Source organism: Oncorhynchus nerka, linkage group LG26 (genome assembly GCF_034236695.1).
Source record: "Oncorhynchus nerka isolate Pitt River linkage group LG26, Oner_Uvic_2.0, whole genome shotgun sequence".
In the NCBI taxonomy this organism is placed as follows: domain Eukaryota; kingdom Metazoa; phylum Chordata; class Actinopteri; order Salmoniformes; family Salmonidae; genus Oncorhynchus; species Oncorhynchus nerka.
Window position 1 is genome coordinate 20,162,041 of NC_088421.1, and position 15,642 is coordinate 20,177,682.

General features: G+C 44.6%; 1 protein-coding gene across 1 annotated transcript; it reads left to right on the forward strand.

Moving 5' to 3' along the window:
* Positions 1–6,246: 6,246 nt before the first annotated feature.
* LOC115110686 (protein phosphatase 1 regulatory subunit 27-like) lies at positions 6,247–8,357 on the forward strand. Its single transcript, XM_029636533.2, has 3 exons — positions 6,247–7,159; positions 7,537–7,687; positions 7,931–8,357. The coding sequence occupies exons 1-3, from the start codon at positions 6,640–6,642 to the stop codon at positions 8,049–8,051; spliced, it is 792 nt and encodes a 263-aa protein (XP_029492393.1). The 5' UTR covers positions 6,247–6,639; the 3' UTR covers positions 8,052–8,357.
* The last annotated feature ends 7,285 nt before the right edge of the window (positions 8,358–15,642 follow it).

Sequence of the window (15,642 nt, forward strand, 5' to 3'; positions counted from 1 at the left end):
GACACTTTGTAGCCAAAACGGATCAGACGCTAAAAACTGAAGTTGACACATCGACGGTACTGACTTGAGACGAGTCCCCTGACACTTGTGGGTGTCGTAGAACAAAACGGAGAACCCCATAGTGGTCGTGAGAGGCTCGTGAGACATTTCCATAGAGTGGTCATACTAGTTTGTAGTATCAGTTGGGATGCTACAGACGTTTTCGTGAGAAGACCAATCTAGCTCTGCCACCTTTCACCTCAGATGGGGAAGTGCCACATCGGCAGATGCGGTAGATTGAGACGCATCCAATGGAAAACTGAAATATCTAGCTGAAACTAACTGATTTTTATGGGGATTTTGTTTAAATGTCACTTAGATTGATGCACCGATGCGTCAACCAACTCTAGGGGGATATATTCAGGGCCCTAAATGTGTGGCTCAACCAGTTGTTGGGGGAAAATCGAGAAGTCATGGACATGCTTTCTCATCACTTTTTCTAACATGCAAACTTCCCTACTATAAATGACCTCATGTCTGCTGTCGATTCAGTCTCACCCTTCTGCCACTGTTACTGGTGACTGCAGCTGGCATGGTGGAGACTCCCTGTGCAAGGACTGAGGATTACTGGCTCCTGATTTAGATGTAGGCTTCCTATTCTGGCCTAACCACACGTGCCGTAACTGGATCTAGCCGGCCCGAGCGTGTATCTCCCACTGGGCCTGGAGGATCCAGACTGAGATCCAGTCCCACAGTGTTCACTGTCCAGTAATCCAGGTGTGTCAGTCTGCTCCCTGTCTCTGCCCCCCTGATGAGAGCATAGTGCTACCACCAATGGGGCTCACTGTGACCGGAGCAGGCCAGGCTCTTCTGAGAAGAGGCTCATCACGCCATGCACAGGAAGCACGCGGTACCTGGCACCCCATCATCAGTACAAGAATGCTGTCTGCCAACTTGGCAATAGGTATGCATTTTGCAGACAGCCCCATGCCCTAGTCCTGCTCAAAATCTGTTAGGAGATTAATCAAAGCTCAGAATATGCACTGAGTGTACAAAACATTAGAACACCCTTTTTCCCTCAGAACAGCCTCAATTTGTTGGGGCAAGGACTCTACAAGGTGTCGAAAGCGTTCCACAGGGAAGATGGCCCATGTTAACTCCAATACTTCCCAAGTTGGCTGGATGTCCTTTGAGTGGTGGACCATTATTGACACACAGGAAACTGTTGTGGGTGAAAAACCCAGCAGCGCTGAAGTTCTTGACACACTCAAACTGGTGTGCTTGGCACCTACTGCCATACCCGTTCAAAGGCACTTAAATCTTTTGTCTTTCCCATTCACCATTTGAATGGCATACATACACAATGTCTCAATTGTCTCAAGGTTGAAAAATACTTAACCGGTCTCCTCCCTTTCATCTACACTGACTGAAGTGGATCAATAAGGGATCATAGCTTTCACCTGGACTCACCTGGTAAGTGAGCAGGTGTTCCTAATGTTTTTCTCTCTCTGTATGTATCCTCATATCTAAGGATGATCCTGAAAATAATGTGTACGTCAATCATACAATGGAGTGCAGCAGGGGACTCCAGTGTTGATCCAGGAATAGCCAATATTCCATGAATACTTGTGAAATCTTTGCTGACATTGGTTGTTTCACTGTTCTTGTTTCTATGGTTTCATCTCACCTTGAACATATTTAGAGAGTGAGTTACCAACTGTCCAGCCACCAGCTTGATGAAAGTCAACATCAAAGTGTTTTGGATTCCATAGCTGTCCGGTCAACATGATAAGCCTATTTGACAGGTTGTTAACATCACGATGCCTCTGTCTGTCCTCGGCTGTGTCCTAAACCTTTGGTCTGTTATTGAAGGTCTGTCGTTATAAGGATCCTAATACTTTGCTGTGGGTACAGAAACCTGACTGTTTCAACCGCTTATTTATAGAAGGAAAATGTGCATTGCCAGATAATTTATAACATAGATCTTAAACTATACAGTGCATTTGGAAAGTATTCAGACCGCTTGACTTTTTCCACATTTTATTACGTTACAGCATTATTCTAAAATTGATTAAAAAAAATAATAATTCTCCCTCCGACCAGAAATGTGGAACTACCAAGAGTCTTCCTAGAACCGGCCTCTTCCTAGAGATGGGGAGAAGGGCATTGATCAGGGAGGTGACCAAGAACCCGATGGTCACCCTGACAGAGCTCCAGAGTTCCTCTGTGGAGATGGGAGAACCTTCCAGAAGTACAACCATCTCTGAAGCCACTCCTCAGTAAAAGGCACATAAGGCTGCATGACTGGTTGGAGTTTGCCAAAAGGCACTTAAAGACTCTCAGACCATGAGAAACAAGATTCTCTGGTCTTATGAAACCAAGGTTGAACTCTTTGGCCTAAATATCAAGCATCACTTCTGTAGGAAACCTGGCGCCATCCCTACGGTGAAGCATGCTGTGGGGATGTTTTTCAGTAGCAGGGACTGGGAGATTAGTAAGGATCATTGGAGGGATAAACGGAACAAAGTACAGAGAGATCATTGATGAAAACCTGCTCCAGAGCTTTCAGGACCTCAGACTTGGGTGAAGGTTCACCTTCCAATAGGACAACGACCCTAAGCACACAGCCAAGACAACTCAGGAGTGGCTTCGGGACAAGTCTCTGAATGTCCTTGAGTGGCCCAGCCAGAGCCCGGAATTGAACCCAATTGAACATCTCTGGAGAGGCCTAAAAATTGTTGTGCAGCGACGCTCCCCATCCAACCTGACAGAGCTTGAGAGGATCAGCAGAGATGAATGAGAGAAACTCCCCAAATACTGGTGTTCGAAGTCTGTAGCGTCATACCCAAGAAGACTTGAGGCTGTAATCGCTGCCAAAAGTGCTTCAACAAAGTACTGAGTAAAGGGTCTAAATACTTATGTAAATATCATTTTTAATATTTTTATTATACATTTTTTGGGCAAAAATAAATAAATTGTCATTATGGGGTATTGTGTGTAGATTGATGAGGAATTTTGTTGATCCATTATAGAATAAGGCAGTAACGTAACAAAATGTGGAACAAGTCAAGGGGTCTGAATACTTTCCGAATGCACTGTTTACATAAGTCATGACACAGCTGCAATTGGAAAACATGGACTGTTCTCTCTTTTCTCATGGACTGTTCTCTCTGCTCCCGTCCGGCAGGCGGTACCGAAGCATCGGGTCTCGGACCAAAAGGCTCAGAGACAGGTTCTTTCCCCAAGCCATAAGACCTTTCAATAGACAGCTACCACTGTACTACCTGCACGGACTCTATGCTCATCCACAGGTATTTATTATGGATCCTCATTAGCTGCTGTTATCGTGTGTGTGTGTGTGTGTGTGTGTGTGTGTGTGTGTGTGTGTGTGTGTGTGTGTGTGTGTGTGTGTGTGTGTGCCTATGTTTGTGTCTACCCACTAAGGCACACACGCCTACAGGCATACACTAAGGCACACACTGACACTCTTCTCACACAAGCATACACACACACATGCACCCACACTCACAACTGACACCACACACTTACACTCATCACCATGCACAGACCCACTCACCACATACGCTACTGCTATAGTGATTATTGTGATTACTAACTTGAAACACTACAGCGATTCACACACCAGGAAGCTTTTAACATGGAACTGCTTGGTGGTAATTGACAGTATGCAATACTGTATGTGCCCTATAAGGCATGCGGGAGGTGGGCCTGTATCTATCTATAGCACACTGAGTGGAGGGTGATTCAACCCCTACAGATACGTGAGCAATCCTTTTGGCATGTACCCAAGGGTGATGCAAGAGGACAACAAACAAACAACTCCCACCAAATGAGGCCCTTCTCGGTCTTGGGTGGGTAGGGGCTTTGGGAAGGGGTAGCACCATAGTTCATGGAACTCCACCACCCTCTCACCACACGTCTTTATGAGAGACTGGTGAACTCGATAATCAGTGCATAAAGTCTCTTCCCCGAGCTGCGGTTATAAATGACTCTCACCTAAATTTGTCTAGACATGAGCTCTAAGACTTTTCCACCAGCTCCTCTGTGCAGAATGGTCAGCTGCGCTGGGTGGAGACAGTGCAGGGCTAAAAAAGGTTTATGTTCAGGGCCGGGGTCAGTTCTAATCCGAAGGTAAAGTCACCCATACAGTTCCAATCCCAACGTTGTCACGCCCTGACAGTAGAGATCTTTTTATTCTCTATGTTTGGTTGGTCAGGGTGTGACTCGGGTGGGAAACTCTATGTTCTGTGTTTCTATGTTTTGGCCGGGTATGGTTCTCAATCAGGGACAGCTGTCTATCGTTGTCTCTGATTGGGAATCATACTTAGCCTTTTTTCCTTTTGTATTTTGTGGGTAGTTGTCTTTGTTAGTGGCCTGTGTAGCCCTAGTAAACGTTGTGTTTGTTGTTTGTTGTTTTGTTGGCGACATTTCATAATAAAGACAAATGTACGCTCAACACACTGCACCTTGGTCAGGTCATTTTCAAGACAACGGTCGTGACAAATGTGGATAATCATAATGAGTTTAAAGGGCCCCTCCAGTTAGGTAATGGATGGAGTTAATGGGTGTATGCAACTTAATGTATTTGTAACTGAATACACAAGCCTATTATACCCCTAATTACAATCAACAGTTCTAGAAGAAGGATGGTTTTGCAACAAGCTTATATCTCCTCTCTCTTTGTAATACAATTTGCCATGATGTGATATAACATAAGCCTTAACATCTTGATGATAAGTGAGCCAGTGGATCCTTATAGTGGAATTGTACCTAATGACAGATGGAGGACACACATAACAGGATGTACATTACAGTATAATGCACTGCTTCTCAAGCCAGGCCTGATAGTAAAATGAAGCCTATGTTGTGGATTCTAGTCAACCATAAAGGTTGCCCCTTAGGGCACAGTAAGTCTACCCTGCGAGACCTTGGTAAGAGAAAACCAGTGGGATGGTAGCCATGCTATTTTCGTTGGCTAGCATGGAGCAGCTCCTGTGAAATGTCCAAGTCCAAAGCCTTTGAAATCCAGCTTGAACCAGCTCTGCCACTCTTAGAAGTTCCTGCCTGTCTGATGAGAACAGCTGGCACTGGCACAATGTCCCAGCTGTCACGGTTCACACGCACAACTTCCAACTCACAAAATCATATGACATGAAAATGGAGTAACGACAGTACCAACTTTACTACATTTCAAAACATTGCTTTGGGATTTGAGCTAATCAGATTGTCCAATATGATTGAAGGTCACACAGATTGAAAGATCACTGCACTGTAAAGGGCCTTCTTTTTTACACCAAAACCATCTGATCTTTTAATGCCATCTAGAGAAATGGGTTACATTTCGCAGCATAGATTTATGTCCCTATGACACAACTGTTGGCCAAGACTGCGCTCCTGCACTGAACTCCCTGAATGGCTAGATACTATTGGCCCAGTGGTTCCTGAACGTCCTGTATGGCAAGTTACTATTGGTCCAATGGGTCCAGGCAAATGAGTGTAGATCAGATGTCAACCATGTGATGGGGTTACTGTTTGCTCTAATAGCAGAGATGCTACAGTCAAAATATTGATCCTCCCAAAGTTTCAAGACCTGTCACAATAAGAATAGATACAGTAGTTGTTCAAGCAACCAAAAAGTATGTTATCCTTTCATTGCAAATAAAATAACTTTTGAAGACCTTGTTTGTCTGCTATTTTCTTAATGTCAAATAACGTGTCCTAAATTCTCGTACATTACCTCTGTTGAAATAGTTCAAGTATTCAGGTTTTTGTTGTTTTGAGGCGAGAGTTCTTGAACCTTTCCAAAGCAACAAAAACAAAATGTCACTAATTCTGAAAATCATATATAAGCCATGTGACTCGACATGTGACTCTCACACTGTTGACCACCATGACCATGTGTCAGTGCTGTCCCTTGTGAAATTCCAAAAAAGGCTGCCTGACCTGAACCCAGGGGCCATAAAACACATTTGCACTGAACTGTAAACATTTCATTTCCCTCAACTGTTAATGACAGTTTGTTCCTCTGCTGATGTTGATCATGGACATTTTGATGTGATGTGGTATTAGACATGTTGGGCAAGCTCAATAAAGACCCCAATGTGTTTGTGCTATGGGGATAGGGGTGGAGGCAGTGTCAGGGGTCATGTGATCGCATAGTGGGAGGAGCCTGGCCTGGCAGAGACCACTCCGTTCCAAGCTAAAGTCACTCGATATGAGGGATGAGGGGCACCAAAATAGCCCTCCAGAGTGTATATAGGGACCCTCTCCCACCGGCTCCATCAGACCACCAGCCTGTACAAAGCCAGAGGAAACTGTAGTGACATACAAAAGGACGGGAGAAACAAGACAGGAAGCACGAGGGAGAAATCCAGAGAACCAGAAGGAAAGAAAGACATAAAAAGAGGAAGTTTGGCCAGTGAGAATTGACTTTGGGAAAGTTTTGGTACTCTGCAGAGAGAGTAGCGGTGCTACTCTGGTTGGAAACTCAAGGATCAGAAAGAAGTCAAGGACGATAAGCGTGAAAAGGACAAAGGAAATTGTTTCCCCTGACTGGATTGCAAAGTTTTCTTGGATTTCTCCCACCCCTCCTCCTGGGCTGAGCGCATAGGGGGAGGAAGAACCGTGTTGACCGCAGGGATGAAGTATAGCTACCAGCTACCAGTGTCATCGTACACCACGCGATATAGTCAGTACACACCAATGACGTACACACCAACACACTACACCCCCAGCAATTACACACCTACGCACTACACTCCCAGCAATTACACACCTACGCACTACACCCCCACCAATTACACACCTACGCACTACACCCCCACCAAATACACACCCACTTCATATACCCCAACAAAGTACAGCTCAACTCACTACACCCCCACAAGCTACACCCCATCACTTTACACACCTACACACAAAACCAGTTCCAGTTACACCCCTTCGTACAGCAAAGGAACACGCTACAGTGCTGCTGCACGTCACACAGCACACATACCTGCACAGCAGACTCCTGCACCTCTACCACTCAAGCCAGTCCGGGCTGTACACTTCTCCAATGACATTATCTTCCAGGACCTTGTCCGACATGGTGAGATGGAGCAGATTGGACGCTTTATGAGAGCGAAGAAAGTACGTCTGCATACCCTGTTCCCATCTGGTGAGTGAATCTACAAATACATAAAGACAGGGGAAAGTGTTGAGAGATTGACAGGAGTTACCACAGCAGGCAATGGCACCTACAACTGTCTGCATGAAAATATAGTCACTAACTACAACAGCTTCTTTTTCGGAGTGATATTGTGTTGACAAATATAAAACTACTGAGAGGTTAAAGGGTCTCAAATATTTATGTATATTCTAAACCAGTAAAAGTATAAAAGCTTGAAATAATTGTTTGACAAATGCATAGAGAAAGTTCAGAAAAGTTCTGAAGTTAAAAGCAGAGGTTGAAATGACAGAAAAGCAGTGTAAGGGTATGTACAGTGCAGCTGAGCCCTCTTCTGACTGTGCCCATGTATGGTGCTCTGTGTACAGGTATGGCAGCACTCCATGAGGCCGTACTCACAGGGAACCTGGATTGCGTGAAGCTGCTGGTGAAATATGGAGCTGATGTCCACCAGAGAGATGAGGAAGGCTGGACGCCGCTGCACATGGCCTGCAGTGATGGCTTCCCCGAAATCGCCAGGTTGGTGTACAAATGAAACACAAACGTCCACAGAAATATTTCCCTACAGTACGGAGACCACAAAACACAACATTCAATTTATCTATCATGCAGCATTGCTGCTTCTTTGAGAAATAACCATACTGACCTCGGTGACCTGATTGAACCAGACATGCAGCATTTCATAGCCAGTGTGAATATAGACAATGAAGATGCCTTGAATGTGACTTGTGCTGAACAACACTGTATTTTGTCCCTCCTTAGCTACCTGCTCTCTCTTGGTGCCAGTGCATTTGCAGAGAACGAGAACGGGGAGAAGCCAGTGGACCTCATTGACCCAGACTGTAAGGAGCTGGTCAATCTATTTGAGGCAGGCTCTGTGTAACTCACTGGCCACCTACAGAACAGGACCTGAAGGAGCATGATGTGGACAGATGGATAGTGTACCCTGGTCCTGAGACTAGCTTCTTGGAATGGAAAAGCCCAGCCAGAGAGAAGGAGAAAGTCTGGGACAAGGGACCAGCCCACTTTTCCTGCTACAGAGCACTTGTAGCCTATTCTTTGCTAAATGCATAATTGTGACTCACAATGCTTTTTGGAGCGGTTTTGTATATCAAGGTGGACAATGCTTTGTAAAGGTTATTATTTTTTGTATCTTTTTCATTCTTTGCTTTAAAAAAGTTGGCTACTTTTTGTTTGGTGCTTTTCCACAAAAACATGCAAACCAGTCTTGTCACTTTAGTTGTCACAAACAGCATCTCAGGCTGTTCATAGCACCAGCAGCTTTCAGTTTCCCAGATCATTTAGCACCACATACCAAAAAATACAGTGTGACACACCACAGTAAACAGTTATTTAGTCTGTGTAATGAATCAATAGGGTGCCTTCATTCTGATTACCCAATGAGATCATCCAGCCCAATTCTGTGATCAATCTTATAAAAATCTGTCCATTGCTTGAATTTTCCACAAAACTACGCAGCATTAAGGATAGTTCCTGCATATGGGCAGAGACTATTTTCAACTCACTGCTTCCAAAATACAGATAGAGTACAGACTGTATTTTACATTGTTCTCTGCACTTAGCCTGTGTGTTTATGGCTTGGGAAAAGTTGTGTGTATCATCTCTGCTGAGCAGAGAGAGGGCGTTAATAGCAATTCACATCAAAAATTACATTTCATTTGGTAGGCCAGAGATCATTGGAAAATAGCTACTATGTCATACATGCACTGGTGCTGCTGTATTGGCATTTTTCCTATTATGCTTGGCAGTTGTTATTTTCTGAAATAGCTAACAGTGTATTCTGCCCATTTCAACTAATCTAATGAATTTCACCAATGAAAGTCTTATTTTTTTACAAAATATTTTCATAAATAAAGGTGCTTTTTATAAATATTGATTAAATTAATTGGTGGGGACGCAACTCTTTTCTATCTCACTGATTGACCCTTGATGGAAAAATCTATGTAGCCTATTATAGGCCATGATAAGGATCACCTAGAGGAAAAGGGTAACGAGCTGCTAATTTACATCATTTCATTAAAATAATGTTTTTACGTTTTTTGAATAGTCATTTCATATCAACCTGAGGTTTATGTTTAGACTTACTGTGGCATTCACATGCTGTCAGAGATCTCTGAAGTGTGGAGTTCTGACTTGGAAGTTTCACTTGAACGACCCTCAAGTCGTACGGTGAATCCCAAACCAAGCCCTCGCCCCTACCAACTAACTCATTTGTAGAGCCCTCAATTTTACGTGTTACTGATAAAATTTCAAGTGTGACTTCAAAAGTGGCGAGGGGACCAAATAAACCCATCAACTTCGGGACACAGTCATGACTTGAATGATGCAATTACACAGGTATATAATAATACAAGCATACAATTTTAATGACAAAATTCCATCATGTTTCTTCCAACGAGAAAACATTTATTTCGTTTAGGGTCAAAGTAGTCGGATGGGGTGGTGGATTTTGGGGGATAGTGTATAGATGTGCAGGTTTAGATGGTGGTGCAATTTAAGATTTTCCCATTCCCTTTTCCCTTTTTTGTTTGTGACCAAAATGTGCAATCTGCACTCCGACCTGCGAAAGGCAGCAATACACAACACAGCTGTCTACTCTGCTGGAAACCACACGGTAACACACCTTTGTCGGAGGACTGGGCGAGCAAGAGGATGGATGGCGAGAAGAAGCGAGGCAGAAAGAAGGGTGCGAGGTGCAAACCTGAACTGACGGTGAAATACAAGCTGAGTACTTTCTCCTTTGGGTCAAGTACAGGAGAGAAAAATGCATGTTACGCACCTGAAGATCCTGAGCAGTCAACGGATCATCAGGTGAAGTGAAGACTTCCAAGCCTCACCGCAATGATCAGGAAAATGCATGAGATGACTCTGGCTCAGTGGGAGTACAATTCATGGAGAAAGTGGATCCATGCCTTTTAGCCAATCCGTTTGTGGTATCAGGCTGGGTGAAGGAGTGGGGTTCTGTCAATTCGGTCAAAGTATCCAGAGATGGACATGTGTTGATTTTTTTGTGTGTCTGCTGCTCAGAGGGAAAGGTCGTTGCGCATTTCTAGTCTGGGGACTGATCTCCGGAGCAGACCGCAGCTGACAGGAGTGATAGCTGGGGTGGGGTTGAGTGAATCAACTGAAGTTGGGGGTCCCCGGTGTTTGTGACATATGTTGTTTAGTGCGGCGCAGACTAGAGTGTTTGCCGGATAAAGTCATGCTAGGGTATATACATTTTCCGGGTGAGAGCTTTTGTTCCGAACCCACTATGGTGTTTCAGGTGCCAGGTTTATGGTCATGTTGCAGCAGTATGTAGGAGGGAGATTCCTAAATGTGAGAAGTGTACATATGGGAGTGGGCTGGGGGAGTATTTCAATTGTGGGGGTGGCCATGTTGCTGGGGATCATAAATGTCCTGTGCAAGTGAGACAGATTGAAGTTTCCAGGGTGAGAGCAGTGCATAAAGTGTCATATGCTGAGACAGTAAGGAAAGTAGAGGTTGATGGGCAAAGTATGAGGGAGCATGAGAGGATCCCTGTGAGTATTTCTATTTACTACAACAAACCGATGCTGGCACTAAGAACGCACTCAACGAGCAATATAGGACCATAAGCCAACAAGAAATAGCTCATCCAGAGGCAGCGCTCCTACTGGCTATGATTTTAATGCAGGAAAACTGAAATCTGTTTTACTTCATTTCTACCAGCATGTCACCAGTGCAACTAGAGGGCAAACAAATTGACATCACCTGACTGGAATATGTTATTGGATTCATGGCATTGTGGTGTTTTACCACATCAGTAAACAGCTTAATTTTTTTTTTTTTTACCTTTATTTAACTAGGCAAGTCAGTTAAGAACAAATTCTTATTTTCAATGACGGCCTAGGAACAGTGGGTTAACTGCCTGTTCAGGGGCAGAACGACAGATTTGTACCTTGTCAGCTCGGGGATTTGAACTTGCAACCTTCCGGTTACTAGTCCAACGCTCTAACCCTAGGCTACTCTAGTGGTTAGCCTAGTGGTTAATAAGTGCATCGATGACGTCGTCCCCACAGTAACCGTACGTACATATCCCAACCAGAGGCCATGAATTACAGGCAACATACGCACTGAGCTAAAGGCTAGAGCTGCCACTTTCAAGGAGTGGGACCATAACCAGGATGCCCTCCGACAAACCATCAAACAGACAAAGCATCAATAAAAAACTAAGATTGAATTCTACTACACCGGCTCTGACGCTAGTCGTATGTGGCAGGGCTTGCGTACGTACATATCCCAACTAGAAGCCATGGATTACAGACAACATCCGCACTGAGCTAAATTCCAGACCTGGCGCTTTTAAGGAGTGGCGCACTAACCCGTATGCTCTCCGACAAACCATCAAACAGGCAACGCGTCAATAAAGGACTACGATCGAATCCTACTACAGCAGCTCTGATGCTTGGCAGATGTGGCAGGGCTTGCAAACTATCACGGATTACAAAGACAAACCTAGGTGCGAGCTGTCCATTGACACGAGCCTACTCGACGAGCTAAATATATTCTATGCTCGCTTTGAGGCAAGCAACACTGAAACATGCATGAGACCACCAGCTGTTCCGGATGACTGTGGGATCCCGCTCCCCATAGCTGATGTGAGTAAGACCTTTAAACAGGTTAAAATTCACAGGGCCAGACGGATTACCATGATGCGTACTCAGAGCATGCGCTGACCAGGTGACAAGTGTCTTCACTGACATTTTCAACCTCTCCCTAACCCAATCTGTAATACCTACATGTTTCAAGCAGACCACCATAGTCCCTGTGCCCAAGAACGCCAAGATAACCTGTTTAAATGACTATCGCCCCGTAGCACTCACAACTGTAGCCATGAAATGCTTTGGAAGGCTGGTCATAGCTCACATCAACACCATCCTCCCAGAAACTGTGGACCCACTGCATTTCGCATACCGCCCCAACAGATCCATAGATGATGCAATTCTATAGCACTCCACACTGCCCTTTCCCACTTGGACAAAAGGAACACCAATGTGAGAATGCTGTTCAGCGTTCAACACCATAAAGCCCTTGAAGCTCATCACTAAGCTAATGTCCCTAGTACTGAACACCTCCCTCTGCAACTGAATCCTGGACTTCCTGACAGGCTGTCCCCAGATGGTGAGGGTAGGCAACAACACATCCGCCACGCTGACCCTCAACACGGGGGGCCCTCAGGGGTGCGTGCTTAGTCCCTGTACTCCCTGTTCACCCACGACTGCAGATGACACGATAGTGGTAGGCCTGATCACCGACGATGATGATAGGGAGCCTATAGGGAGGCCAAGGACAAGGACAAGAACCTCTCCCTCAACATCAGTAAGAAAAAGGAGCTGATCATGGACTACAAGAAACGGAGGGCCGAGCCGAGCATGCCCCCATTCACATCGATGGGGCTGTAGTGGAGCGGATTGAGAGCTTCAAGTTCCTCGGTGTCCACAACACTCAATATCTATCATGGTCCAAATACACCAACACAGTCGTGAAGAGGGCAAGACAACGCCTCTTCCCTCTCAGGAGGCTGAAAATATATTTGGCATGGGCCCTCAGATCTTTAAAAAGTTTGACAGCTGCACCATTGAGATCACCTTGACTGGCTGCATCAACGCTTGGTATGACAATTGCTTGGCATCCGACCGCAAGGCGTTACAGGGGGTAGTGCGTACAGCCCAGTACATCACTGGGGCTGAGAGCTTCCTGTCATATGAGGCGGTGTCAGAAGAAGGCACCAACAATTTTCAAACTCTCCAGCCACCCAAGCTGACAAGCGGTACCAATGCACCAAGTCTGGAACCAACCATGAACATCTTCTACCCCCAAGCCACAAGACTTCTAAACGACTGCTAAATAGCTAATCAAATGATTACCTTGACTACCTGCATTGATCCTTTTTTGCACTAACTCTCTTGCACAGACTTTACACACACACTCACACTGACACCCCAACACACAGACACTACATACGCACACACACAACATGCACACACATGCATACTGACGCCATACACTCGCTTTCACACTTACCACAAACCACAAGAGGTTGGTCGTACCTCAATTGGGGAGGACGGTCTCGTGGTAATGGTTGAAGCGGAATCAGACGAATAGTATGAAATACATGAAACACATAGTTTCCATATGTTGGATGCCATTCCATTTTCTCAATTTCTGACATTATTATGAACCAGCCTCCTATGCAGGAAGGAGACGCGTTCTGTCTCCTAGAGATTAATGTACTTTGGTGCGAAAAGTGCAAATCAATCCCAGAACAACAGCAAAGAACCCTGTGAAGATGCTGGAGGAAACAGGTACAAAAGTATCTATATCCACAGTAAAACGAGTCCTATATCGATATAACCTGAAAGGCTGCTCAGCAAGGAAGAAGCCACTGCTCCAAAACCGCTATAAAAAAGCCAGACTACGGTTTGCAACTGCAAATGGGGACAAAGATCGTACTTTTTGAGAAATGTCCTCTGGTCATGCTGGTCATTTATGAACATTTGAACATCTTGGCCATGTTCTGTTATAATCTCCACCGGGCACAGCCAGAAGAGGACTGGCCACCCCACATAGCCTGGTTCCTCTCTAGGTTTCTTCCTAGGTTTTGGCCTTTCTAGGGAGTTTTTCCTAGCCACCGTGCTTCTACACCTGCATTGCTTGCTGTGTGGGGTTTTAGGCTGGGTTTCTGTACAGCACTTTGAGATATCAGCTGATGTACGAAGGGCTATATAAATAAATTTGATTTGATTTGATGAAACAAAAATAGAACTGTTTGGCCATAATGACCATCGTTATGTCTGGAGGAAAAAGGGGGAGGCTTGCAAGCTGAAGAACAACATCCCAACCGTGAAGCACGGGGTTGGCAGCATCATGTTGTGGGGGTGCTTTGCTGCAGGAGGGACTCGTGCACTTCACAAAATAGATGGCATCATGAGGCGGGGAAATGATGTGGATATATATTGAAGCAACATCTCAAGACATTAGTCAGGAAGTTCAAGCGTGGTCACAAATGGGGCTTCCAAATGGACATTGACCCCAAGCATACTTCCAGAGTTGTGGCAAAATGGCTTACGGACAACAAAGTCAAGGTACTGGAGTGGCCATCACAAAGACCTGACCTCAATCGCATAGAAAATTTGTGGGCAGAATTGAAAAAGCGTGCGTGAGCAAGGAGGCCTAAAAACCTGACTCAGTTACACCAGCTCTGTCAGGATGAATGGGCCAAAATTTGCCCAACTTATTGTGGAAAGCTTTTGGAAGGCTACCTGAAACAAATGTTTCAGGTAGCCAAATACTAGTTGATGTATGCTATCTTCTGACCCACTGGGAATGTGATGTAAGAAATAAAAGCTGAAATAAATCCTTATCTCTACTATTATTCTGACATTTCACATTCTTAAAATAAAGTGGTGATCTTAACTGGCCCAAGACACTGCATTTTTACTAGGATTAAATGTCAGGAATTGTGAAAAAGTGAGTTTAAATGTATTTGGCTAACACGGAACCCAAACCGGCTGCGCGAGTGCTCCATCGTGCGCTATCGTGCATACATTTATTTTGTCCCCCTACACCAAACGCGATCACGACACACAGGTTAAAATATCAAAACAAACTCTGAACCAATGACATTAATTTTGGGACAGGTCGAAAAGCATTAAACATGTATGGCAATTTAGCTAGTTAGCTTGCACTTGCTAGCTTATTTGTCCTATTTAGCTAGATTGCTGTTGCTAGCTAATTTGTCCTGGGATATAAACATTGAGTTGTTATTTTGCCAGAAATGCACAAGGTCCTCTACTCCGACAATTAATCCACACATAAAACGGCCAACCGAATCGTTTCTAGTCATCTCTCCTCCTTCCAAGCTTTTTCATCTTTGAACTTATATGGTGATTGGCATCTAAACTTTCATAGTATTACCACGACAACCTGCAAAATATTTAGTCTTACAATCACCCACGTGGGTATAACCAATGAGGAGATGGAACTTGGGTACCTGCTTCTATAAACCAATGAGGAGATGGGAGAGGCAGGACTTGCAGCGTGACCTGCATCAGAAATAGGAATGACTTATATTTTAGCCCTTGGCAATGCAAACGCTCTTGAGCAGTGTGGGTGCAATAATTGAATAACATGGATTTCTAAATGTATTTTGCGACGTTCGTGCACGCGACGCGTATGGTCTGGCCAGCATGTATGGTGTATGTAAACATCCGACTTAAACTGTAGCTACCTCATATCCTTACACATCTACTAGGTACTGGTACACCCTTTCAGTGTTGCCAGCTATTGGCTGTCCTAAAAGTTGCTAAATGATGTTATCGACTAATTTGCATAATTGGACATGTGCATGTAATTGTGATGGATGCTGTAGGAGAGAGGAATAAAGTCGTGGGAGAGACAAAAGGTGAGTAAAAAAACTAAATATGTTTAGA